Source organism: Apodemus sylvaticus, chromosome 2 (assembly GCF_947179515.1).
Source record: "Apodemus sylvaticus chromosome 2, mApoSyl1.1, whole genome shotgun sequence".
In the NCBI taxonomy this organism is placed as follows: Eukaryota; Metazoa; Chordata; class Mammalia; order Rodentia; family Muridae; genus Apodemus; species Apodemus sylvaticus.
The window spans coordinates 79,186,054-79,212,854 of NC_067473.1; the positions used below are offsets into that span (position 1 = coordinate 79,186,054).

General features: G+C 45.6%; 1 protein-coding gene across 1 annotated transcript in view; it reads left to right on the forward strand.

The window, feature by feature from the left end:
* Chn2 (chimerin 2) overlaps positions 1 to 26,801 on the forward strand; it is a 259,819-nt gene that overhangs the window by 111,582 nt on the left and 121,436 nt on the right. The window contains exon 2 of the mRNA XM_052173762.1: positions 25,113 to 25,151. Within this exon, the coding sequence (XP_052029722.1) occupies positions 25,113 to 25,151 (39 nt within the window). The remainder of the gene's footprint in view (positions 1 to 25,112; positions 25,152 to 26,801) is intronic.

Consider the following 26,801-nt stretch of genomic DNA (forward strand, 5'->3'; position numbering starts at 1 on the left):
AACACTTATTACAATATGCAATTACTCTGGATAAATGTTTATTTATCACGTGAGTTTAGCCCACCCTCATTTAATGGTGACAGTCAGGAATCAACTTGCTGTTTTGGCTGGTGGGCCTGCAGCTCTCCCTTCAGTGGAACAGAGACAGAGCTGTGAAAACGCAGAATAGCAACGATCCTTCGCCTCCCTTTGTGCAGTGTGTTCGACTAGTTCATAAAAAGTAAGTAAAGATTTACCTAAAAAGTCAATGTGCAGTCACGCAGGTTCAGGTGTGGCTGCAGTGTTTTCTGTGATCCAAGTGGTGACAGAAGACACCTGCCAGGGTCCCTGCAGGGCACAGAAGACACACTCAAATGCAGTGTTGAAGAGAAGTTGATGAAGGGTCTGATGACGGGTGTAGGCAGGCTTAGAGGACCAAGGGAATTTGAAGCATCCAGCTGTGCTCAGCAGTAAGAGGCCTGTGGGGAGGAGAATGCAGCAGGAGAGAACTGTGTGCGGGAGCCTGGGGATGCCTAGAGAAGAGCATCATGGGAGCCCACATCTGCCGCCTACATTTTCACCCATTGCCACGAGAACACTGTAACAAGCACCAGCATCTCTCCTTGCCTTACTGCCCTCTGAGAGAAGGTAGCTGGAAGCTCGAGATGATGGGGCCAAGCAGTGTGCATATGAAGTCAGTGCAGTGCAGCGAGTGAGGTCAGTGCAGTGCAGCTAGTGAGGTCAATGCACTGTACCCAGTGAGGCCAATACAATGCAGCTAGTTAGGTCAATGTAGTACAGCTAGTGAAGTCGGTGTGTTGCAGCTAATTAGGTCAATGCAGTGCAGTTAGTGAGGTCAGTGCAGTACAGCTAGTGAGGTCAATGCAGTGCAGCCAGTGAGGCCAATGTTGTATAGCTATTGAGGCCAATGCAGTGCTGTTAATAAGGTCAATACAGGGCAGCTAGTGAAGTCACTGTTGATGTGTTTATAAAAAGATAAAGAGATATAAGATTATGTTCTATGGGGGTGTGGTGAGATATGGGCGAAGGGGGTGCCTCAGCAGACCCATGCCAAGGCATCCCTTCCCCTAAGGGACCAGCCATATGACGACGACCATGGTATAGTATAGAATAGAGTTTATTCAGGGCATGGTGGAGGGGAGTTAAGAGGGTAGTAGAGGCAGAGAAAGACAGAGAAAGGGAGAGAGTAGAGAAGTAGAGGCAGCCATGGCCACGTGGAGAGAGGGGGGAAGGGAATGGGGAGAGAAAGGGGAGCAAGAGGGCAAGAGAGGGAGGAGGGGCAAATAGCCCCTTTTATAGTGGGCCAGGCCTATTTGGCTGTTGCCAGGTAACTGTGGGGTGGAGTTTAGACAGAATGCTAACAAGTGTGGTGCAGATAGTGAGGTCAATGCAGTAGAGCCAGTGAGGTCAACGCAGTGCACCTAGTGAAGTCAGTGTGGTGGAGCTACTGAGGCCGATGCAGTGCAGCTACTGAGGCCCATGCAGTGCAGCTACTGAGGCCGATGCAGTGCAGCTACTGAGGCCCATGCAGTGCAGCTACTGAGGCCCATGCAGTGCAGCTACTGAGGCCCATGCAGTGCAGCTACTGAGGCCCATGCAGTGCAGCTACTGAGGCCCATGCAGTGCAGCTACTGAGGCCCATGCAGTGCAGCTACTGAGGCCCATGCAGTGCAGCTACTGAGGCCCATGCAGTGCAGCTACTGAGGCCCATGCAGTGCAGCTACTGAGGCCCATGCAGTGCAGCTACTGAGGCCCATGCAGTGCAGCTACTGAGGCCCATGCAGTGCAGCTACTGAGGCCGATGCAGTGCAGCTACTGAGGCCCATGCAGTGCAGCTACTGAGGCCGATGCAGTGCAGCTACTGAGGCCCATGCAGTGCAGCTACTGAGGCCCATGCGGTGCAGCTACTGAGGCCCATGCAGTGCAGCAACTGAGGCCCATGCAGTGCAGCTACTGAGGCCCATGCTGTCACTAAGACTTCTTGGAGGGAAGAGATCCACTGTGGGCAACTTGCTCATCTTCTTAAATCTGGGATCCAGCTCATTGATTTCTTACAGAATTGACTGGAAGATGGGTTAGATGGGTGACAAGCAGAAGAGTTGTCCTCCCCCAAAAACCTCCCCCTCCACCAATCAGAAATTGGGTGGTTTGACTCTTACAATCTGAAAATAAAGGCTAATATTATATGAGGGTTCCTATTCTCTCCTAATCATGGGGAGTGGCATTTAGCAGCATTTGTAGCTAAGCCCATGGCTAAGTGTGATTGTTGGAGGCCTATGGAGGGTCAGCCCTTAGCAACTGCATACCTGAGGCCATTTCTTTTCAAAGCTCTGTTACTTGGTTTTATAGTGGGGGTAATTAGAATAAACCCCTCTATGGGATTCTTGGGAAGACAAAATGGAGCGATCACTGTGAAGTGCTTGGCCTAGGCCACAGGCAGCACTCAGTAAACAGAACTTTTTACCACAGACTCAAACTGCAAAGAATGCCCAGCCTCAGCTGTGGCCCTGTCCAAAGAGGTCCCTTTCCCTGCACTGGGAGTTGGAAAGATGAGATAATTGGCTTGTGGTGCTTCTGGGGGGTCTTGTTGCTATTGTTGTTTGTTTGTTTGCTTGTTTGTTTGTTTGTTTAGAGTAATATAAGCTCTGTAAGCTGAGAAGCACTTTACTTTCTGTTCGGTTATTAAAACATGGTAGTTCTCAATCTTCCTAATGTCTTGATGACCCCTGAGCATTAAAATATATTCATTGCTACTACATAACTGTTAGTTTGCTACTGTTATGAATTGTAGGGTAATAATTTGATATGTAGGACATCTGATATGTGATTCCTGAAAAGAGTCATTTGACTATCAAAGGGGTCTTGACCCACAGGTTGAGAACCTTCATTATAGAAGAAAGCCTAACTTGTAACTTGTGAGGAAAAGAGGCTTCTTTGGTTCATAAATCTAGAGGGCAAAAAGTCCAAGCCATATCTTTGGTATGTTCTTGGCCTTAAGTGGCACGCCAGCAGTATCATGCAGAAAAGGAAGATACAGAAGTCACACTTTGTAACAACCACTCTCCAGTGCCTTTACAATCAGAATTTACTGGAGATAGTTAGGTCATTCAACCAGGGTTAGCTTCCAGGACTCAGTACTTTCTACGTGCCAACACTTGGTCCACAGAGGAAACCAAGTCAAACCACTGCCACACTGTGACAAGTGTCTCCCTACTTCCAGCTTACAGTTGGGGCAAGGAAGACTTGCTTATTTCTCTGATGCTGGGAGCCTTCAGGACAGGCAGGAGACCAGAGTCAGAGGAACTGAAGGTTGAGGGTATGATGCTGGAGTCCTATAACCTGGACTGGATGTTCAGAGCAATGTGAGATCCAGTCCCAGAAGAACATCTTGGTGTGAGGCCCATCTACTTCTTGGCTGTCCCACACGGCATACCAGAAACACTGGGAGCCCAGGTTTCATCCACCTAACTTGGCCTCCCTACCTTCATACCTGAGGCTTCATTGAAAGATTTCTCAATTTTCTGTTCAGAATCTTATTCTCAGGAAATAATCACTAGTTAGAGGGATGACCCACTGAACAGGGAAACCTCATGCAGAAGAGATCAGGGAGGAAGCTAAAGCCCTTGAGAAGGAGCCAGTAAAGGAACCACAGATGGAGTTAAGTCTTTAAGACAGCCTGTCTCATTTACATAGTCTCAAAAATAAAGATCAGAAGCAGGTTAGAGGAGAATTACAGGAGTCATAGACTCGAAGGCCAGTGGCCAGATTCTGCTCTGAGCCCATGAGTGTTGTTACCCTTGAGTCTAAAGCATGACCCTTATTGCTATTATTTTCCTCAACAATTTCTTCCCTGGCATTAAACTTCTCTATTTTTTAAATTAGATTATTTTCTTTATTTACATTTCAAATGTTATCCCCTTTCCTCATTTCCCTCTGAAAACCTATCTCATCCCTCCCCCCCCCACCAACCCACCCACTTCTGCTTCCCTGTCCTGGCTTTCCCCTACACTGGGGCATTTAGCCTTCACAGAACCAAGGGCCTCTCCTCTCATTGATGTCCAACAAGGCCATCCTCTGCTACATATACCACTGAAGCCATGGGTTCCTCCATGTGTAGAGACTGAAGGAAAGGCCATTTAGAGACTGCCCCACCTGGGGATCCATCCCATATACAGTTACAAAACCCAGATACTATTGCAGATGCCAACAAGTGCTTGCTGCCAGGAGCCTGATATAGCTGTCTCCTGAGAGGCTCTGCCACTGCCTGACAAATACAGAGGGGGATGCTCTCAGCCAACCAATGAACTAAGCACAGGGTCCCCAATGGTGGAGCTAGAGAAAGGACCCAAGGAGCTGAAGGGGTTTGCAGCACCATAAGAGGAACAACAAGATGAACCACCCAGTACCCCCAGAGCTCCCAGGGAGTAAACCACTAACCAAGCTGTAACAGACAGTATTAGAAACACTCTTTTTGTGGCCCTGTTTAGAGAGAAATGGCGCTAGAAAATATCCATTACAGTCCATACCTAATGGATTCAGTTTCATCTGAGTCATCATAGTGTGAGGAGCAGAGTCAAAGGGCCAGAACAGAGGAGAAATCCAATGTACACATGTCCTCATGTGGACAGGAGGCTATTTATTATTGGATGTGTCCACATGTACGATTTCTGTTGTTTCTAAGGTGTCTTGACATTATTGGATGTGTCCACATGTATCTTCTTTTCAGAGCCATCCATTTAATGAAGTGGCATTGGGGGGGGGAGGAGTGTCGGGTCGCCCTTTCATTCTCTGTCATGGGGGCCCCAAAGCAAAGCCTATTCCACTAGAAGCAGTCAGTTCCAGAAGACTCAAAGATTGCCTGTGGAAGACCCAGGACAGCTCTTGATGAAGATGCTTGCCTGACCTCACTCTTGTTCCTGCATAGTATAAGTGGTCTGTTAGTACCCAGAGGGGAAAGTCTGCTTCCTACAAAGCAGCACAAGCACTGGAAGCTTCCAGCTTCCTCAGCAAACCCAGAGGGAGAGATAGAGGACCTTAGGAGACCGTAACCCGTTTATCCAGTGATGGCATTATGTGTCATTTGTGAAAGTTTGAACATCAGACCCTAGCTACCCTTTCAAAACACTGCTGTTAGACTTATGGGTGCCAGAGAAGGGACTTTGAGAGGCTTGTGGAAGAGACCTCCTCCACTGTTCTACCGGTGCCAGCATCCTTCAAGGACATCGGGCTGGGATTCGTCTTCCTCTCACTTCGATAGTGGCCATTGAATGTGTTGAGCAAACAAACCCATACTGAGCATCTAGTGTGTATTTAGCATCTGTCTCTCCGCTTTAGGTGGTGCTAACAACCACTGAGCTAGGGAGGGGGACTGAGGTTTGGTGATTAGGATAGCTTCCCTTGAAATTCAAACCTCACTGCCATTCTCTCCTGAAAGCCAGAGGCTACTCTCTTGTAGAAGTTAGCCTAGGGCTTCTGCCTTGGACAAATTAACACTCTGCCTGCCTGCACAGGCCAGCCTGCAGGCACCCCAACCCAACCTCCCATGACTACTCCATTTTGACCCTCTTCTCACTCTTCAGCAGTGGACACACAGTCCTCTGGCAAGACTGCTGACTCTATTTGCCTTTGGAATACAGTCAAGGAAAACCAGGTCTCATCAAGCGGTAGACTCTTAGCAGGAGTGATTAGCCAGCCTTGGGATGGGAGGGCCAATAATTCAAAAATGCTTAGCAGACACATCAAAGTCTCCTTTCTTCTGGTACCACTCTGAAGGAAAAACAACCATGTAGTCTGACCTCAGTCATAACCTCCATATCCCCAGCATGTAGCCTGGCAAACTCCTACTTAACCTTTACTGTCCAGTCCCACTGTTGCCTCTGGGGACAATTGCCCTCATCACCTTCCTACCCAGCCTTGCTCCTGGGCTCTGGTCCTCTGGCACCCTCAACATTTCTGCGCTTATTCTATTCCCCCTTCTTCCTCATAGACGAGCCGCTAGAAAGAACGTGTCATCTCTACATAACCAGTGTAATAATGGGTAATAATTTGTTAGGTGAGCACCTGGAAATGACCATGGATCATTTATCTAAGTGCAGTGTGCATATCTGTTATTGCTCCTTAGGCCAAGACCACTGGGTATGGGAAAAGTTACCAGTACAGATAGCCTCAGACAAGAGCTGAGTATAAAGGAAAGGTTTATTTCAATATTTGGTTTTGTCTAGTGGCGGAAGCATGTCGAACATTCATGTATAGCAATTAGGAAGACAAATGTCTCACTGTGCAAACAGCAAGAAGATATGGCTGCTACCACAAGCAGTCCTGCTGTCCCAAACCCTAGGAAGACATACACTATCAAGATAACAGCAGGGAACAGGAAGAGGACCATTCTTCTTGTCAGTTTTGCAGTACAAATACTTTCTCTTTAAAAAAAAAAAATCATTGGAGCCACTTGCTGTTTGTCTTAACCCTTTAATTACAGACATGCTGAAGCTGTTCTTTACCCTGCCCGGGCCTATAAGAAGGCCTCCTTCCTCCCTGCATGCTTTTGCTCAAGCAGTTTGCATCTCAGTGATAAATGCATGCTGTGCAGAGTCCAGCAGAGCCTGGCCTCTTGCAGGTCTGCAGTGCTCCACTACTGAGTCCAGGCCGGTTTCTTTCTCATGCGCACCACAGAACACTTCCTGTGCTTGCTGGGTTTTTTTGCTCTGTGGTTTGTCTGGCCAGCCATCTGAAGTGTTACTTTTCCATGTGTTTGTTGTCTTAGAAATATTTCCTTTGTGAGAAGTTATTTTTAAAGTGAATGATAAACTACAGAGATCAAAACCTAGGAGCAAGGCTAAACCTGTAGTCTCAGGAGGTTTTGTGCCTCAGAACCTACCTCCCATGTAGACAGCCCACTAGGCTCCTCTGTCCCTCTATCTTTATTGTCTTAATAGAGAGAGAGATCAGGATTAGTTGGTGTAATTCTGTAAGCAGAATTCTCCAGAAGATCAAAACCGAGAGAATATACACAAGCATATACATACACATGTATACACACATGTGCACACGTGCATGCATGGACACTCATACACACACCCTATCTTCCCACACAATGGGACTAGGTAGTCCAACCATGGTTGTTTGCATCCCAAAGAGATAGAGAATATGGAAGTTTTCAGACCAATAAGCTAAACCGCTCAGTCTCAGTCCAAAGCTTGAGGCTTGGAAGTTCCCTGATGAAAGGCTGAACTAACCAGTCTTCTGGTAGCAGTGTTCCATAGATAGACCCCAAAGGGAAGGATAGAGCTTACACGTGTGTGTGGATGCTGCCTCCCTCCGAGTCCTTTCCATCTGCCTGTCAGCCTGTTGGATGGTGCCACTCATGTTCAGGTGGACCCTCTACTCACTTTCTCACCTGTCAATCCTCTTTGGAAATGGGCCCACAGCCACACAGGTGTGTTCTTGTACCGGTCCTATATAGATCGCTCTTAATCCTGTCAACCTGTCAAAGGACCAAGCTATCACAGTTGCAGCAGATGAACAGCTCCTTAAAAACTTGTAGAAAAATCCAAGTGCAGGTTTAATTCTATAAAGAAAATGTATTGAATTCTCATGATAAAATATGATAAGTCAGCCTTTCTAAGGTGACCGTTTGGTGACATAGGATTGACTGCAATTACTCAGATGGAGGCGAATGAGCTAGCCGACTGTGGGCGAGGTGCATTCCCCTTGGACCTTGGTTTCTATGCTAAAGAATGAATGGTACAGGGCTGCCCACCTCATGATGCTTGAGAGAGCTTGTGTAGGATGGGTGTGAAGGGCCCAGTACGAGCAGCAGGATTTTATAAAGGAGAAGTCATGGTTTTTCAGATTCAGAGATAGCTTGGTGTTAGTACTCAGCTCCACAGCTTACCGAGTACACCTCACCACTCACTTGCTACACAGTGGGATACTTACCCATGTTCAAGCTTGTTGCATCCATCAAGGTATTGCGTGTAGAAAACACCATTATGTAATGACGTAATGACAGGCTGGCAGTAGAGAGTAAAGTGTCAGGAGCTATATTGTGTCTGCCCATTGTTGTAGATCATTTCAGAAAGATGACATTGTCTTTTTGTTGTTGTTGTTGTTGTTGTTGTTGTTGTTATTGTTTTTTCTGAGACAGGGTTTCTCTGTATAGCCCTGGCTGTCCTGGAACTCACTCTGTAGACCAGACTGGCCTCGAACTCAGAAATCCACCTGCCTCTGCTTCCCAAGTGCTGGGATTACAGGCATGCGCCACCACTGCCCAGAGATGACATTGTCTTAAATTGCATTTTCTACATGGTTTTCTTGGGTTGGAATGGAGTTCAGAGTACTTGCTTAATATGTACAAGATCCTGGGTTCCAACCCTTGTGCATACACTCATGTGCACATACACACACACACACACACACACACACACACACACAGAGAGAGAGAGAGAGAGAGAGAGAGAGAGAGAGAGAGAGAGAGATTGAAAGAGAGAGAGAGAGACCTTCTTACCATTAGATCACTCATTTATTTTGCTCTGAGCCCAATTATGTTGTATTAAATAACCAATATACTTGGAGTTATCTTAATTGATGATAACTCCCCTGCAGGGGCCACTTAATAAATATATTTAGCAGAAACTAATAAATATCATGTGGATACAGCCTCAATTGCAAGAAGAGAGTATAATTGTAAGCAACTTTTGTAAGTTTCCCTCCTCTCTGCCTCTATCCTTCCCATCATTTTATTCTTTCATCTTTTCTTCATTTCCTTTTCATTCAAACAAAATTAAAAGATATATCAGAAAACCCAAGTCTCGCAGCCTCCCCTGACCTCAGCTGCCTACATCTTATGTAAGCATAGTCTTAGCTTTCTGTAGTCTCCTCCAAAACTATTTTATAGATTGTAAAGCCTGGGTCATACATCTCCAGGGAAGTTGCCAAGACTGACCACCATAGTAGAGATTATAATTTAAAAAAAAATTTAAAGAATAGAGTAAGAAGTAAACCATGCCACCTGGGTGATAGTTCCCGGTAGATGAGGAGAGTGAAGCCCATGTGGGTGAGGGCTGAAGGAATATGACCATCCCCCCCACACTGTGAGAGGAGCAGGTTCAGGACACCTACTGCTGTCTCGCAATATCCTGTGCGTTTAGGAGCAAGAGCTCTGGGACCCCAGCTAGGTAGGATCCATATGTAGAGGATGACTCAGTCCTTCTCAAGCTGGCAAAATTCTCAGTTCTGCTTCCAGCCTGTGAGATGAACTGTGATCTGGAGGGCTTGGGTTAGAGGGAGTGAGCGGCTGCTGATGGGTGCGTGTTCTTGGTATGAATTACTGCAATTATATTAACTACACCAATTTACCTGAGTGGTCTATTGTGAGGAATGACCGCTGTAACTCAGAGTCATCCGCTCCCAGTACAGTTGTGAGCCCCGAAGCTGGCCTCGCATAGGGTGAGGGTGTCCTGACAGTGAGGCCTAGGGGAGCCATACTTGGTAACCCCAGGGACTCTGAAGACCCTTGAGGAAGAACTGGAGAGATGGGGAGATGAGGATGTGTGAGAGAGGAGAAGGAAGGAGAGATAAAGGAAGATTGGAGGGAAAGAGACCATGTTAGTATGATTCCACATTTTATTCTACATGATGGCATGAAAATTGAACAATGTCATGAATTGTTCTGCTTCTGTGCTATTTTCTGTAACATTCAAGCCATGCTGCATGATTGCAGCAGACCAGCAGAACTTGCACATTTCACATTAACTTCTGCATGGCTGAGCCTTCTGGGAGACTAAGGACCATGGGGGAAATCAACAGGCTTGAGGGCAAAGCAGATGCAGTTTTGCATTCCACATCCCACTACCCAAATGGCCATGGGAAAATGGCTTCATCTCTTTGAGGTCCCTTTTGCTCCTCTCTGGGACGTAAGTCTTTACCACTGGAAGCTGTCGGGCTCTACCCTTGCACTCTCTCAGCCACAGGATCTACACACCACATGCAGTTTAATATGATGTAAACTAAGAGAGCCTCTAAAGGGGATTGGTGGCTCCATCTCTGGATGGGTAGGTGGATATGGATGTATGAGTGGGTGGAGAGACAAGCTAGGAAAATTATAACTATTTAAGAAAATACACATAAGGAGCCCACACCAGAATCTGGAATACGCCAGGTGTCTAAAAACATCCTACTTTTGATGGGAAATATTTAATCTGCTTTCCTGTCTTCATCCTTCAGGACCTTTTGACTGTGAATATAGATAAAAAAAAAATCTTCCTTTGCCTTCCGGTAGCAACAGTACCAGGACTGTGACTTAACAACTGCCTTTATGAGAATTTAACATATCATGGCCAGGAGCTAACCTCCTGAGAAAACAAACAAACCAACAAACAAAATGAAACAAACAAAGCAAACAACCAATCAACCAAGCAAAACAGAAACAAACAAGCAACAAAAACAAATACTGAGGGACAAACTGGCTACAAGAATTTCTCTTCTTCATCCCTACAGCATCCTAAGTCCAGTCCTGTCATCTTCTATGTCAAGTTATGATGACATGTACAGGTGGCCAGAGGCTAGTTTAGCAAACAGAGAGACAATGCTTATTAAGGAAACAGATAGATAAATGGATGGATGGATGAATGAATGAATTGAAGACAGAGCTGATTCCAGTGTCTGCCTTCTGCATCTTGCCTTACTATCTGTACCCATGTCTAGTGTAATATTTTGTGCCAAGTAGGCCATTAAGCTCTAGGTAAATATTTGTTAAATGAATAAATGAATGCCCAGAAGGGCTTTGGAGGAAAGCCAGGAAGACATTCCTCTGGTGAACGGAATTTGTAAAGAGGCAGGCAACTTCTGGAGGGAAGCGGGGAAGGAGAGGGTTCTCCAGGCTGCCGGAGTGGAGGCTGGCTGCCTCTGAAGAAGCAGCAGGAAAAGGAGCATGTAATGGCGGAGAGGGAAACCGCCTGCCAGGAATGTAGCTGCACAGGGCTGCGAAAAGTCTACACTTTGTAGGAACAGAGCCACTAGGTGGGAAGAGGCCCCCAGGGGCAGGAGAAACCAGGAGTGGTTGGGCAAAGGTAATGAGGGTTAGTGTTCCTGGACCTCAAACCCTCGCCCCCTTTGTTGGCATGGTTTGTCGCTGTCTGCCACAGCTCCCACTCCTGTGCTCTGTTTTTTCCATTTCCCCTTCATCTCACCACACTGTGGCTTCTATCTACCCTGTGATCATCAACCCTCACTCCACCCACACCCTCTTGCTGCTGCAACACTGCCTCCCTGAAAGGCCTGTCTCACTGGAGCAGCCTCTGCCCCTCTCACCACTTCCCCTTCTGACTGCCTTTGCCTTGCCCTGTCTTCTCTCCCCTCTGGTTGCTCTCTGCTCCTTTCCTCATGCCCTCCATGGTTGTGTTCCCGCCAGGCTCTTCAGAGGCCTGTCATGCACTGAGCACTGACCCTCTCACATCCCCGTACTTCATTGTCTGCAGCCACCATTAGATTGTGGGCTTCCTTAGCATAGAAACCCAGGTCCAGGCTCTTGTCTGTACTGCAAGCCTCTCAGACGTGCTCACTTGGCTGTCCCATCACTGCCTCTTTCTAACAGTGGAAAGAGAGGGCCACTGCCATCTGCCATGCCTGTTTCTTCCGTGATTTTCCCATCTGTAGGAAAGAAGTCACCCTCCTCCTTCCCACTGCCAAGGCTGTAGACCACTCTCCTTCCTCCACCAGGCCAGTACAATGTCCCTTTTCTTTTCTATGCTTAGAGCCAGTTTATCCCAAGCTTATTCATTTGCTGTCTCAACATCTGTCAAATTCATTTCCTCCATTTCCTTGATATGGCTGTAGCTTAGTCTGTTCACATGATTGATTGATTGATTGATTGATTGATCTCACTGCCACTCACCTTCCCTCACTCCCCTCCTCTTACTCTCTAACCCAGCCTCACACCCACACTGGAATAATCTTTGTAATTGGGTTCTGCATCTTCTCCCTCCTTTCCTTGCAAAGAGTGCTTAGTTCCTTCTAAGTTCCATCTCTTGGTTTTCTGAGTCCTATTTACTTCTCTTAAGTTTATCTCTTACTGCTCCGGGGCCCCACCTTCCATATCAGCATCTGCCTTAGCTAGCAGGCTAGGCCATGCTGTCTCTTGTGTCTGTCTTGTCTGTCTTAGGCCATACCTTGATCTGTGTGCCATGCTCCACCAGCGTGTTTGTCCAGAAGACAGTCCTCGTCACTGCTGTGTTTCTTGTCTATGTGGTTGAGTGACCCTTCAAGCAGGTGTAGTGTGCTATGGTACCAGAAGCTGCCTTTTCTCATCTTTCTCTCTAGGATCTTAATCCTTGTGTTTAAATAATACTCCTCTGTGACTGCTATAGCAGGGCCCTAGATAGGGCTACTCAAGGTCAGAGGTGACTGGCAAAAACCTGAGGTAGGACAGAGTGACCCAGATTAGACCGATCCTCCAAAGTCTGTGAAATAGCACTCTAGTCATCCTTCTCACACAGAATGTATGATATGAATTTCTGACTTTCATTAAGCCAGTGCTTGACCTGCTGTGTCCTAGCATACAGTAATCAGGAAAGCTCAAAATGTACCCAAGTCAGCGTGGGACCTCTTAGCCTGGGTATAAAGCTGTAACTAAAATCCGTGTCCCCCTAGGAGAAGCATCCTCACATTGTCCAACTCTGTAGACTCTGTTCAATTACCAGGCCACCTACCTGAGTAAGACATCTTTGACTAAGCTCACAAAAGAGACCCAGTAGGCTAAAAGTGACATAGACAGCAGAGAACAAGGTAAAGGAAGCCCTTGCTTTCACTGTGGTGGTCACTAGTATATGGAGATCACTAAACAAAGACATTCACATGTCATGTATACAGCCAAACATCCTCAAAAGAGGAAAGGCTCTGGGAGGAATGAGAAAGAGTCAGTGCATGATCTGGGAAGAGTGTCTAGAGGAGCCAGACTCCGGAAAGCTGGTCATGTGGTGGATGCCACACGCATTAACTTTATACATCCAAGGACCAAGAGAAAAGCCCGCGTGGCTGAGCTGTAAGAGAAAAGAAGGGAGACAGAGGAGATGAGAAGGAAGGACCGCAAGCAGTTCCCATAGAGCTTCCCACCCCTGTCTCCTGTGTGCTGGTGCAACCAAACCTGGGCTCCAGCGTTCAGGAAGCCCTTGCTGAAGGGAAGGCGGTCAGGACAGCGCAGTGTGCAGCATCAGTGGCCCAAGCCAGAAGCTCCATGTGGCCCCAGTGCCCTCTAGTGACCACAGACTCCAGCTCAGGGCTCTGTGTAACTTCATCATCGCTGCCTAGCTCATCTTCAGGCCCAGCCTAAGGATCTAGAAAATTCTGGCACATTACAGGGATTTGTCCTCATTAACTCTTCTCTGTAAGGAGAGCTCATTCCAGTAAACCCACTGAGACAGGCAGAGACCATTACAGAAAACAGTCAAAATTCAGAGTTGTAGAGCTTAGTCCCAACTGATACATCTATGAAATAAACCCCCAGACCTAAGTCTCGGGGAACACTGAGAGAGGAGGTGCAAAGATGGTAAGAGCCGGAGGATCCGGGTCAGGGAGTTTGCTGAGGGATTGGTCTTCCTAGGAATGACCAAAGCTACACCCATAATATCTTACCAACAGAACGGCGTAAAACCTGAGCAGAACAAGGACAACAGCAATAGACACGCTGAGGTGGGTGACGGGAAAAGCCCATGAGGCCTCAGTCCACGCAAAGAACTGAGGGCAAGTAAGTCTTCCTGGGAAGAGCACACCAAGTGGTTATCCAACACCACATGCAAACACATCAAAGAAACACCACACACAGGCTGAGCAGGTTATATTTAGGAATATATATGTATGTACACATGTACACATACATGTATGTAGCAACAATTAATAAAAGAGGCCGTGAATTTGAAAGAAAGCAAGGAGTATGTGGAAGGATTTGGAGGAATGACAGAGAAGGAAAAATGATGTTTTATAATCTCAAAACAAATTTAAAAACAAACAAACAAAAAAACACCTCTTGTGCTCCACAGATGATGCACACCAAAACCTTCATTTCTTACTCTAATTTTTTTTTCCCCAAACCATTTTCAAAAAGAAAGCACAGAAGATCTGGTTTCTCAGGACAGTGCAGTGAACCTATGCAGGTGAGAAGCATTAGGAAGAAAGCTTCTCATCTAATGGTTTTGTAGCAGTTCATTGGGCCTGGCACCATTTAGCCGCTGTTGTCTGACAAGACCATGGCTTGGCTGCACCGTGGCCTGACATGCACCTCAAACCATCCGAAGCTTGGGGAGTCCTAAAGAGGTACTGCAGTGCACACAAAGGCAGCACCTCACTCCTGTCACAGACACACTACAGTGCACACAGAGGCAGCACCCCACTCCTGTCACAGACACACTGCAGTGCATGCAGAGACAGCACCCCACTCCTGCTATTGTCCTTTGCTCTCCTTTGGATCCCAGCTGATTCTGGGCACTTTAAGCTAATCACACTACAAACCCCGAAGTGCCTTCTCATTGTGTGGCTGCCTCAGGACTGACTGAAAAACCTGTTTTCACCCAACTTCTCTGGAAGAAGTCTCCTGCAGCCCATTTGCAAATGTGTGCATCAATAAATCAAAAGTGGCAGTGGAGGGCTGGCATTTGTGAGAAAGGGACTGGGAAGGTGGGACCAACCCTACCCTCCTATTTCCCTAATGCAAATACACAGCTTTATCTGAAACAGTCTTGGGTTGGAAGGTCTCCTCCAGCTTCCTTGTTAGATCATTCTATGGGCCAACGCATCCTCCACTCCTCCTTTCCAAAGCCTGACAGGAATGTTTCTACCTCTCCTGTCACTCTCCACTGAGCCAAGGGATGGAAACTGGCTCTCCTGGATGTTTACAGGGTTCCTCTTCGCTTGTCACTTACCCAGGTAGAACACATGCCATCTTTCATTTGTCTTCATTAGTCAGTCCCCAAATTCCTTTACACTTGCTCCTTGGTGATTCTACCATGACGGCTTCTCCTGGAGCTGTAAGTCTTTGGATGCGCAGCCTTCCAGCTGCAGCTGACAAAACACCTGGGACTCATGGATTTTCATGTCAGGTCACATCCATGTTTCCAAGTGAGCTTCCCGTGTCTCCATCTGGTGCTCTGCAAATACAACCGTTTCTGTTCAGTCTTAGAGGCATCACAGAGTAAGGTCCAGATTGACGCCAGCCTGTGGGGGTGTGGCGACCTCAGACACTAGCCTGTGGGGGTGTGGCGACCTCAGACACCAGCCTGTGGGGTGTAGGGACCTCAGACACCAGCCTGTGGGGTGTGGGGAGCTCAGACACCAGCCTGTGGGGTGTGGGGGGCTCAGACACCAGCCTATGGGGTGTGGGGACCTCAGACACCAGCCTGTGGGGTGTAGGGACCTCAGACACTAGCCTGTGGGGGCGTGGCGAGCTCAGACACCAGCCTGTGGGGTGTGGGGAGCTCAGACACCAGCCTGTAGGGTGTGGGGAGCTCAGACACCAGCCTGTGGGGGTGTGGCGACCTCAGACACCAGCCTGTGGGGTGTGGGGAGCTCAGACACCAGCCTGTGGGGTGTGGGGAGCTCAGACACCAGCCTGTGGGGGTGTGGCGACCTCAGACACCAGCCTGTGGGGTATAGGGACCTCAGACACCAGCCTGTGAGGTGTGGCGACCTCAGACACCAGCCTGTGGGGTGTAGGGAGCTCTGCTTTCTTGCACATATTTCTGAAATTTGCAGTTAGCACAACGTTTTCTGTAAATCTTTCTGTAAACAAAGGCTTTTTGAAATAAAAATACATAGACTTTTCACTCATCAGAGTTCCATTCCTTGAACGACACATGTTTAGTTAAAACATTGTTTCCGTCAGCAAAAGGTTGAAGGAAGCAGGAATGTCTATTATTTGGAAATTACACATAAATAAATGTTTTGTACATTAGAAATACAATGAGACCAATCTTTAGTTATAAAAAAGATACATATATGCATGTGTATTCACACACACACATATGCACATGCACAAATGCCTACCTATGAAGCAATGCTCAGAGCTATTGGGTATAGTACCCTGTAACTGTTGTTCCAATACATAGGAAGCTGAGGTAGAAGGAGTAAACATCATAAGAGACTTTGCCTTAAAACAAGACAAGTAAGGAAAATAACATTAAAATTAAAAAAGCAAACTCTGGAATCATATATTAATATGTAGTTATATATGTAGTTATATTATATACATAAAAAGTATAATAATAAAGTCTTTTTTTCCAATTTGTATCCCTTTGACCTCCTTATTTTGTCTAATTGCTCTAGCTAGAAATTCAAGTACTATAATAAAAAGATATTGAGAGAGGGGGCAGCCTTGTCTAGTCCCTGATTTTAGTGGGATTGCTTCAAGTTTCTCTCCATTTAATTTGATGTTGGCTACCGGTTTGCCATATATTGCTTTTACTGTGTTTAGGTATGGGCCTTGAATTCCTGTCCTTTCCAAGACTTTTAGCATGAAAAGATGCTGAATTTTGTCAATTGCTTTGTCAGCATCTAATGAAATGACCATGTTGTTTTTTTCTTTGAGTTTGTTAATGTAGTGGATCGCATTGATGGATTTCCATATATTGAACCATCCCTGTATCCTTGAGATGAAGCCTACTTGATCATATGATGGTATACTTAAGCAACCCAAAAAACTCCACCAGAGAACTCCTACAGCTGATAAACAACTTCAGCAAAGTGGCTGGTTATAAAGTCAACTCAAGCAAATCAGTAGCCTTCCTATACGCAAAGGATAAGCAGGCTGAGAAAGAAATTAGGGAAATGACACCCTTCACAATAGCCACAAATAATATAAAGTATCTTGGGAGTGACTCTAACCAAACAAGTGAAAGATCTGTATGAGAAGAACTTCAGGTCTCTGAAGAAGGAAGTTGAAGAAGACCTCAGAAAATGGAAAAATCTTCCATGCTCGTGGATTGGCAAGATTAATATAGTAAAAATGGCCATCTTGCCAAAAGCAATCTACAGATTCAACGCAATCCCCATCAAAATCCCAATTCAGTTCTTCATAGTGTTAGAAATAGAAATTCTCAAATTCATCTGGAATAACAAAAAACCCAGGATAGCTAAAACTATCCTCAACAGTAAAAGAACTTCTGGGAGAATCAGTATCCCGGACCTCAAGCAGTACTACAGAGCAATAGTGTTAAAAACTGCATGGTATTGGTACAGTGACAGGCAGGTAGGTCAGTGGAATAGGATTGAAGACCCAGAAATGAACCCATACACCTATGGTCACTTGATCTTTGACAAAGGAGCTAAAACCATCCAGTGGAAAAAAGATACCCTTTTTAACAAATGGTGCTGATTCAACTGGAGGTCAGCTTGCAGAAGAATGCATATTGATCCATTTTTATCTCCTTGTACTAAGCTCAACTGCAAGTGGATCAAGGACCCTCACATAAAACCAGACACACTGAAACTAATAGAAAAGAAACTGGGGAAGACCCTTGAGGACATGGGCACAGGGGAAATGTTCCCAAATAGAACGAACACCAGTAGCTTATGCTCTAAGATCAAGAATTGACAAATGGGACCTCATAAAATTACAAAGTTTCTGTAAGGCAAAGGACACTGTCAAGCGGACAAAATGGCAACCAACAAATTGGGAAAGGATCTTCACCAACCCTACATTTGACAGAGGGCTAACTTCCAATATATACAAAGAATTCAAGAAGTTAGAAGCCAGAGAGCCAAACAACCCTATTAAAAAATGGGGTACAGAGCTAAACAAAGAATTTTCACATGAAGAACTTCGAATGGCTGAGAACCCCCTTAAAAAATGTTCAACATCATTAGTCATTAGGGAAATGCAAATCAAAACAACTCTGAGATTTCACCTCACACCAGTCAGAATGTCTAAGGTTAAAAACTCAGGAGACAGTAGGTGTTGGCAAGGATGTAGAGAAAGAGGAACACTCGTCCACTGCTGGTGGGAATGCAAGTTGGTACAACAACTCTGGAAATCAGTCTGGCTGTTTCTCAGAAAACTGGGCATAACATTTCCAGAGGACCCTGCAATACCACTCCTGGGCATATACCCAGAGGATTCCCCGGCATGCAACAAGGACATATGCTCCACTATGTTCATAGCAGACCTATTTATAATAGCCAGAAGCTGGAAAGAACCCAGATGTCCCTCAATGGAGGAACTGATACAGAAAATGTGGTTTATTTACACAACGGAATACTACTCAGCAATTAAAAACAATGAATTCGTGAAATTCTTAGACAAATGGTTGGATCTGGAAAATATCATCCTAAATGAGGAAACCCAGTCACAAAAGAACATACATGGAGTACAGCTACTGATAAGTGGATATTAGCTCAGAAACTCTGCATACCCAAAACACAGTTCACATATCAAATGACTCCCAAGAAGAAGGAAGGAGAAGTCCTGGATCCTGAAAAGGCTTTTTCCAGCATTGTAGGGGGAGTACCAGGACAGAGAAGTAGGAGGGGTTGATAGGAGAATGGGCGGAGGGAAGAGGGCTTAGGGAACTTATGGGGAGGGGGGAACTGGCAAAGGGAAAATCATTTGGAATGTAAACATAGAATATAGAAAATAAAAAAATTATAATATAAATATATAATGATAAAAGTCTGTAGAACTGAACAAAAGTTATAAAGATTCAAACGAATAAATCTATTAGTAGCACATTTTTCCTGAATTTTAAAATGGCCTATTTTTAGATGATTGCATTTCCTGTCTTCAACAGTAAGTGTGCATTACTTCTCCATCTAGTGAGCTCTCAGTCCAAGCGTTAGTTCTGCCCTCCACTTCCTCTAGAAGTCTGGTGTCTTCCCACACCTGCTAAGAACCTTTGCAGACTGAAGAGCTTTCTCTGGCTCATCCCAGAGTCTGATTTCCTCAAGACCATGATGGCTGTGCCATCCTCAGTGCTCAGGTCCTCAGCAGGCATGCCTTCCTCAGGGTCACTTCCAAGTTTCACTTGGACCCTTTGGCCCCCTTAACCCATTTCCTCTCCCCTCCCCTCCTCTCTAGTCTCCCCTCCCTTCCCCTGTCTTCTCACCGCCCCCCCCAATTTCCTCTCCTTCCCTTCTAATCTCCATTCTTTTTCAGAAGACTATTCACATTCTTTATGAATGATTTCAATAGGCCCTCTTACCTGTTTTTTAAGGTTTGGATCATTTTCTAAGCATCCATATATATTTTTTCCACATTTATCCCGTGTACGTGGGAGGAGAGAGCTGCTTCCCAGCCTGTCTAGGATGATTGATTCATGCTCATGTCACAGAGTTTTGACAGGCTGGGCTGGGTAGCAGGCATGCCTCTGTGCTCTCCTTCTCTTCCCCCTCCTTTTTCCTCATCAGCACCAATGCTGTCCGTGTTAAGTAAGAGCTGTTTCTGTTGGTTCTGTCATAACCGCTTCTTTCTGCATAGCAGCTTTCTTCATAGCTGCTTTATTTATGCATTGAAAGCAAAACAGAATCAAAAAAAAAACAACAACAAAAAAGCAGCAACAAAAAGTCTAGCACACCTACAAATTTATTTCCCACTCCTTTTCATTTTTATACAAGTCATATGAACATAAACAGAGAATTACAAGATGGAGGTAAGCAATCAGAGAGAAAGTAGGATTACCCATTCAATACCAGGTAAAATGGTGTTCTGTGTTTTTGGACATAGGGATTTGTTTTTGTTTGTTTATTCCTGGGGTGATAGCCCAGTCAACAAGCAAAGCGATCTGAGCTTGATCCCTAGAACTCACATCTTTAAAAAGCCAGGCATGGTAACCCACACTGACCTTCCCATCTCTGGGGAAGCAGAGACAGGAGTGTCCCTGGAGCCGACTGTCCAGCCAGCCTTACCTACTTGGTTAGCTTCAGACCAGTGAGAAACTGTCTCAGAACCAAGGTAGATGTCATCAAAGGAACAGCACTCAAAGGTGACCTCTGTCTCCACAGTACATGCATACACATACATCCACACACATGTTTGTTCACATGGACGTCATGCATGTACTATGTACATGCACACATACACACAGAAACACAAACTCATACACACAGAATACTAAACCAAGAGGTAGCAAATTATGTCTGTAATCTTAGTAATTGGAATTTCAGGCAGGAAAATTGCTATGAGTTCTGATAGGTAGTCTGTAGACTAGAATGGTATCTGAAAAGGAGAGAAAGATCCTCTCCTTGGGAAGAATTTAATTTCTTTGTAATTTTATTAGTAACAATGTGGCAGGAATGTTTTCCTGGTTTAAAGAGAATGATAGCATTAAGCAGAGCTGACTTGGTAGTCAAGTCATTTCATTTTTGTTTGTCCTCATAGCTTGCCGCGGGTCCATTCTTCACCTGTTGTTTGTCAGGATCTTTGTGTGTGTTAGCAAGTGCTTGGTGTGTGTTTTGAGAGCATGCTCGTGCCATGGAGGTGAGAGGACAGCTTTGGTGTGCACTCACGGTCTACCTTGTTTGACATGGGGTCTCCTTTGCAACCCTTCGTAAGCCAGGCTTGGCCTCCGGCGTCTGGGATTCTCCTGTCTCCGGCTCCTGCCTTGCTACCACATCCAGCTTTATGTGGGTTCTAGAATTCTGAACTCTAACCCTCACACCCCTTTATCCACTGAGCCCTCTCCCTGACTCCTTTATTTTCTTCCTACCCTTTCATTGTGTGCCTCAGTCTCGTCTCTGGCTATACTGACCTGAAACAGAGTTCTTTTCTCTTTACAGACTAATTTTTTAATACACATAAAAAGATTTTCATTCACATTGCCATAATGCTTTATGCTGGAGTGCATTCTTACTCTCTTTTGATAGGTTGAAGAACTGAGTCTCAGAGAGGTTAGATAACCCGCCTAAGGTCTCACAGTGAAGAACAGGGCGTGCTGTTGAATCTAGACCTTTCTCACCCAGAGGCTTTGCCCTGGGCCTTGGGCATGGGGAGCACACACAGAACCAGGACTGTTCCACCATGACTCAGTGGAAAGTTTTGTACCCCCCCCGTTTTTTCCTTTCAAGCTTCACAAAAACCAAGATATAAATCTGTTATATGGAAGTATCATTTTCTTAATTTCAATATATCTAAGTGGGAAGGGCCTGCCTGGCAAGAATGAATGAAAGATAAATCTAGGTCCTGACAACCAATGCTCACGTCTGCCTCTAACTTAGTTTAACCTTGGGGAAGCCATTTCATACTTCTCTGTCTCCTTTCACCCATTTGCCAAGTAATGAGGGAAAACTAAGTGACCTTGAAGGGCTTCTTGAAGCTTTAAGGGAAAGTGGGCCTACGGAGGTAGCTAAGTTGGTAAAGTGCCTATTATCTAGCATAGAGATATAGGTTCCTCGCAGGAACCTAGTGTCGTAGTGAATATCTGTAACCCGAGCAGCAGCAGAAGGAGCCAAAGCTCCAGCTCATGCTTGGCTTCACCACAGCCTCCAGAGATTCCTGGGAAATGATCTGGGAAAGGAAGAAAAAGATGCATTGAAAGAGTCAGCTGATCTAAGAGCGAACACCACCATTGTGGAGTGAAGTCGACCACGGACACGTATTGGGTGCAGCCGGTGCAAATGGCCCTCTTGTTAGTGAGGTGGTATTGAAGGCAACTAAAGATTTGTTATGACATATTAAAATTACTGTGTGCTCTGTCCCTTGACCGTGGCCTCTGAGCAGTGTACTGCAATGGTTTGTGGAACATGTCTCAAAGGCTAGGTAATTACAGTCGTTCCACTGAAGCACGACAAATGGCCTCTCCATTTGAATTCTTTTATATGAAAGAAGAAATGTCCATGACAACAGCCCTGGAACTTAATTACAGGCTCCAGGTCTGAGAAAATGGAGACAGCCGATGGCTGCTGTGGAGAGAGCGAAGACAATAGCTGTGAGCCACCTGGGAAGAATCCGGACAGGGTGACATCACAGTGACACCGTAATAGCAGCCCACTGCATCAGGGGACTTTATGTAGAGCTCTCTTGGGAGCATCACATCATCACTATCTTACTGAATCTCCATCAAACGCTAGGACTTGATATGGGGGGGGAAGGGTCTCTCTGCTTCATGCCACTTAGAAATGCTTGTCTGAAGAAGGCTTTGCACCCTGAGAGATCATTTATAATTCTTTTTTTTTTTGAGATAGTGTCTCACTGTATATAGCTCTGGCTGACCTGGAACTTACTCTGCAGATCAGGCCTGGATTGCATAGATAACTTCTGCTGCCTCTGCCTCCCGAGTGCTGGGATTATAGGCATATGTCACCTCTCCTGGCCTCATAAATGTATTCATTTATTTAAAACGTTTTTGTTTTAGGTTTTTGGGTTACTGCTGAGCTCCCCAGAAGCTCACCAGTGTTTCTCTGCCATGTTTCTGAAGGCCTGGTATAAGCCAGGCACCATTCTAAGGTCTGGTGATGCTAAGTGAGACAGTGTTCCTGCTTTAATGGAGTTTGACAAAGAGTGGGGCGAGACCAAGTCATAAAAAAGCAATCAATAAACAATCTCTATGGTAATAGAAGCTATGAAGAAAATCAAGCTGTGTGATATAAGAGGGACTGGGTTAAGGCTAAGTCCCACAGGAGGTGACATTCGGGCTGAGCCCTACATGATGGGGCAAATGAGCCATGCCAAGACCTATTAGTGAGCGTTTTATGACGATAGTCCACAGAGCAAAGGCGCAGACTCGGAAAGGCATTATTGGTTCTAAGAACACAGAGGCTGGTGTCGCAGGGTGAGATATGGAATTGGGAAACGCATGCAGTGTACTCAGAGGAAGGAGGCAGGCTCCACACAGAGCGGGATCTTGCAGGCCACTGTGAAGGCTATTCTACACACACAGGGGAAGATGTTGGCGGATTCTGGCCAGGGCCTGTTGAGATCCTCAGTTTCTTTGGGAAGCTTTCTTCATCACTGAGCTGCTTTGACATCAGGAAGCAAATGCAGAGGAAAAATGTTTACCAAGCAAGTCGGGCAGCCTGAGTAAAAGCTAATGGGGAGGCTGTGCCTGGTGAAACGCTGTCCTAAGTTGTTCTCACGTCAGACCTGATAGGGATAGTGAGGTTGTCTAATATAAACTGACATGAGAACATCTTAGTAGATCTAAGCATGCCTAGGACTGTATCCACACAAGGGAGCTCCTTCCTCTGCCTCTGAAGCTCCCTTCGATCCACAGAAAGCAGTGCTTAGGTGCTGAACAGTCTTGACCACATCCAGCCTGGGGGTTGTACTTACTGCATAGAATAATTTCTCTTGAGATGTCACAGGTAGGTAGTTTTTCTCCCTATCTATAATGTCTGAGATAGTGTCTCAGGGATTTAATTTCGATATAACATATGCATCTATATGTGTTCCTATGTATGTGTGAATGCTCAAATATGTGTATACACTTTCCTGTATTGTTTTTTATTTATCTTTGAAAAGTATTTTTGGAGATATCACATTTGAGCCTATAGGACCTTCCTTTCCTGGTGATGAGGTTAGGGATGAGTGGTTTAAGAATTTTACTGTAAACTCGGCAAGTTGATTTATTTGATTTAAGAAGTATTTTATAAATATTCATGCTAATATTTAACATTGATTTGTGGTACAAAAATGGGGTGAAATGAACCAGCTATTTAGGTGTATAGCTAGCTTATTATTATGAGACATTGTTCTCTTACTTAGCATTAAAAGTTAAAGCCAGCAGACTGGGAAAGGTAACTCAGAGGTTTAGAGCACTGGTTACTCCTGCAGAGGTCCTGGGTTCAATTTCCAGCATCATATGGTGACTCACAGTCATCTGTAACAGAGGGTTAGACACCCTCTTCTGAGCTCTGTAGGAATCAGGCACATAGAAGATGCACATACATACATGCATGCAAAATATTCACATACACATAAAATTAATAAATATGAGATAAATTTTTAAAGAGTTAATGCCAGCGTTTGTCTGGTCACAAGACAAACTGTCCTGTCCTGTACCTCAGTTTCTAAAGTGTACACAATGACCTTTGAGCCCTGAGAGGTGATGTGGCAAAGGAAAAAAGATATTCATTGTAAAAATAAATTAATTTAAGCCAAGCAAGCATAAGTGGCTAGGATTTGGAAGGAAAATTTATCACTTTAGAGTCGGTATTGATCAATTAATAGCACATTTTTTCTCAGGGTGAAAAACTTTCTCAGATGATGATTCCTTCCAAAATTAGGAAAATCCTAATAGGACAGAAGCCCAGGGACAAGGATGGGCGGAGGCAGCTGTCGTTGGATGTGGGGAGAACCCGACAGGGCTTGTTTACCTAAAGGTGCTAAAAATTAGAGAACCTAAGCTTCCTTCTGAGCCACACGTAACCTGGAACAAACCCTCCTCCCCTGACTGTGTGGGCTGGCACGGGCTTCCTGAAGCTCAGCTGTGAGCTAACCTTAAGGGAGAGTGGCCCAGCCATCCACCGCGGGCCAGGAGCTGTGGGAGCCGTTGCTTCTCCTGGCCTGTTTCTGAGGGTGAAGGGAACAACTTCATCCTCTCCGTGCCTCTGACTCTTTCACCTGACACTTGTGATTGCTGGGTGGCTCTGGAAATATTCTAAGTCGTTAATTCAAGGGACCGATACGATTCCAGTAGCACCAGCAGTGTCTCTGCTGTCAGGATCGGGGCTTTGTGGGTGTGGTGGCTTTGGCTGCACAACTTTCCATGTCTAACATTGTATGCTTGCCACTTTGCATTCTGCCCTCAAGTCTTAATAAATGGACTAAAAAGATCTGGCTGGAAGCTGTGAGATAAATTATGTGTTTCTTATGCCGAGTTGAGGTAAATACATTTGAAAGGCTTGCTGGAGAGTACAATGAAGTTAATTACTTATTTTTTTTTTATTTACTGGACTTTGAAAACTGTTAAACAGTTTATTCTGTCATAGGAGTGATCCAGAGAGACGGTTGATGTGTCCACAAGTGGTCTGTGCACGTTCCGCCTCTATGCCTGAAACTATTCTTTTCTTGAGTGGTGAGGCCCCTGGGGCTGGATGTGAGTCCAGCTGACAGGCTGTCCCTCCTCCGGGGAAGACATGGGCTGGCAGGTTGACATGCAGTCTGATGTGATCTCTCTCTCTCTCTCTCTCCATCCTAGATGCCGAGGAATACCAGCCTCCAATATGGAAATCGTACTGTGAGTACCAACACTGCAAAAAACCACTGCAAGTCTTTAACTGCCTGTCTTCCTTGAAGGGCCCTTTCTGGGGGTGTGGTTCACTTGAGCAGTCTCATAGGCAGCACCCCCTGCCCAATCCCAAATCTTGTCTGCGCTGAGGAGAGGATTAGCTCTGTCAGTCTCTGTCAGAGAGGAGCTAACTCTGCACTTGTGCCCCCTCCAAAATCTCCGACAACCACTGACCCTTGTGACCCATTTTAGGAATGTTCCAGAAGAGAGGGGGACCTTCTGACATTCAGTCTGGGGGCATATTTTCATTTTTTTTTCTGCATCTGGTCAGCAAGGGCGAATGTATTGACTTCTGTGAATTATGCTCTTTGCCCCACCCCAGGGCTGTAATAGCATTTGACATGAACTGCTGAAAAATGAACACGCAGTGTTCACTGGGGTGATTTTTGAGAAGCATAGATCATGTCTGAGCATCGGCCACCCAGCAGCTCCTGTCAGGAAGGCGGGTAATGGCTATTACCTCCAATTCGCTTTCTCTCTCCCTGGCATCGTGTGCCTGGCCTGGAATTCTCTGTTAAAAGAAGGAAGAACTATAGTAGGATGGGCCCATCATGGCCGAGGCAGGTGCTTCCCCAGGCTCACAGCTAGGTAGCAATCATAACATCACTGAATCACTGTTGATGCTGCCTTGCTGCTACTGCCCACTGAGGACCAGCCCTGGGCTTTGAGATGCTAATGCTCAGGTTCTCACTACACTCCTGATAGCTAAGCACCACCACTGTCTCTGCCTCCTCTATAAGGAAACCACAGCTTATCAAGGGCAGAGGCTTCTCCAGAAGGAGTAGGTAGCATTCAGGCATGAGGTCTAGCTATCCAGAGGCAAGCCAATGCTTAGCCTGCAAGACTCCTTTTCTACTTGTTTAAAAAGGTAAACTGAGCACAGAGGCATATATCTGCAATCCCAGCAGCCTGGAGGTAGAGGCAGATAGACTTCTTTGAGTTTGAAGCCAGTCATGTTATCACAGTGAGTTCTAAAACAGCCAGGTCTGCATGATGAGACCCTGTTTCAAAAATTAAAGTCTCAGGTTTTCAATGTATGTGTTTGTCTGCTGATCACTGTAGTCACTTGTCACACAATGGCACCTCTCCAACAAAAATGGCCTGGACCTATGTATGACATCATATACCATCAGCACGGGCCTGCAGCACATGTGCCTGCTTGACAGCACCATCTAGATTTATATAAGTATATTCTGATGTTTGTATGAGCACACATCACCTAACAAGCATTTCTCTATATGTATTCCTATCATAAATTGATTAGAGTGTATTACGTTAGACATACACATGTGCACATATTTGTTCTAATAATATAAAGGTGCATAAAACTGAACATGAAGGGACTGAGGAAAGGCCTCAGCCAGTATACCACTTGCTTCACCAGCAGAAGAACTTGAATTCAGAACCCGGTACCTATGCAAAGCACTGTTGCACATGGCTCTAATCCTAGCACCAGGGTGGAGACAGAAGGGTTCATGGAGCCTGCTGGCCGGCCTTCTAGTCTAATCAGTGAGCCCAAGGTTCACTCTGTCTCCAAAAATAAATAAATAAATAAAATGTTGTAGAATGATCAAGAAAGAAAGTTGACATTAACCTCTG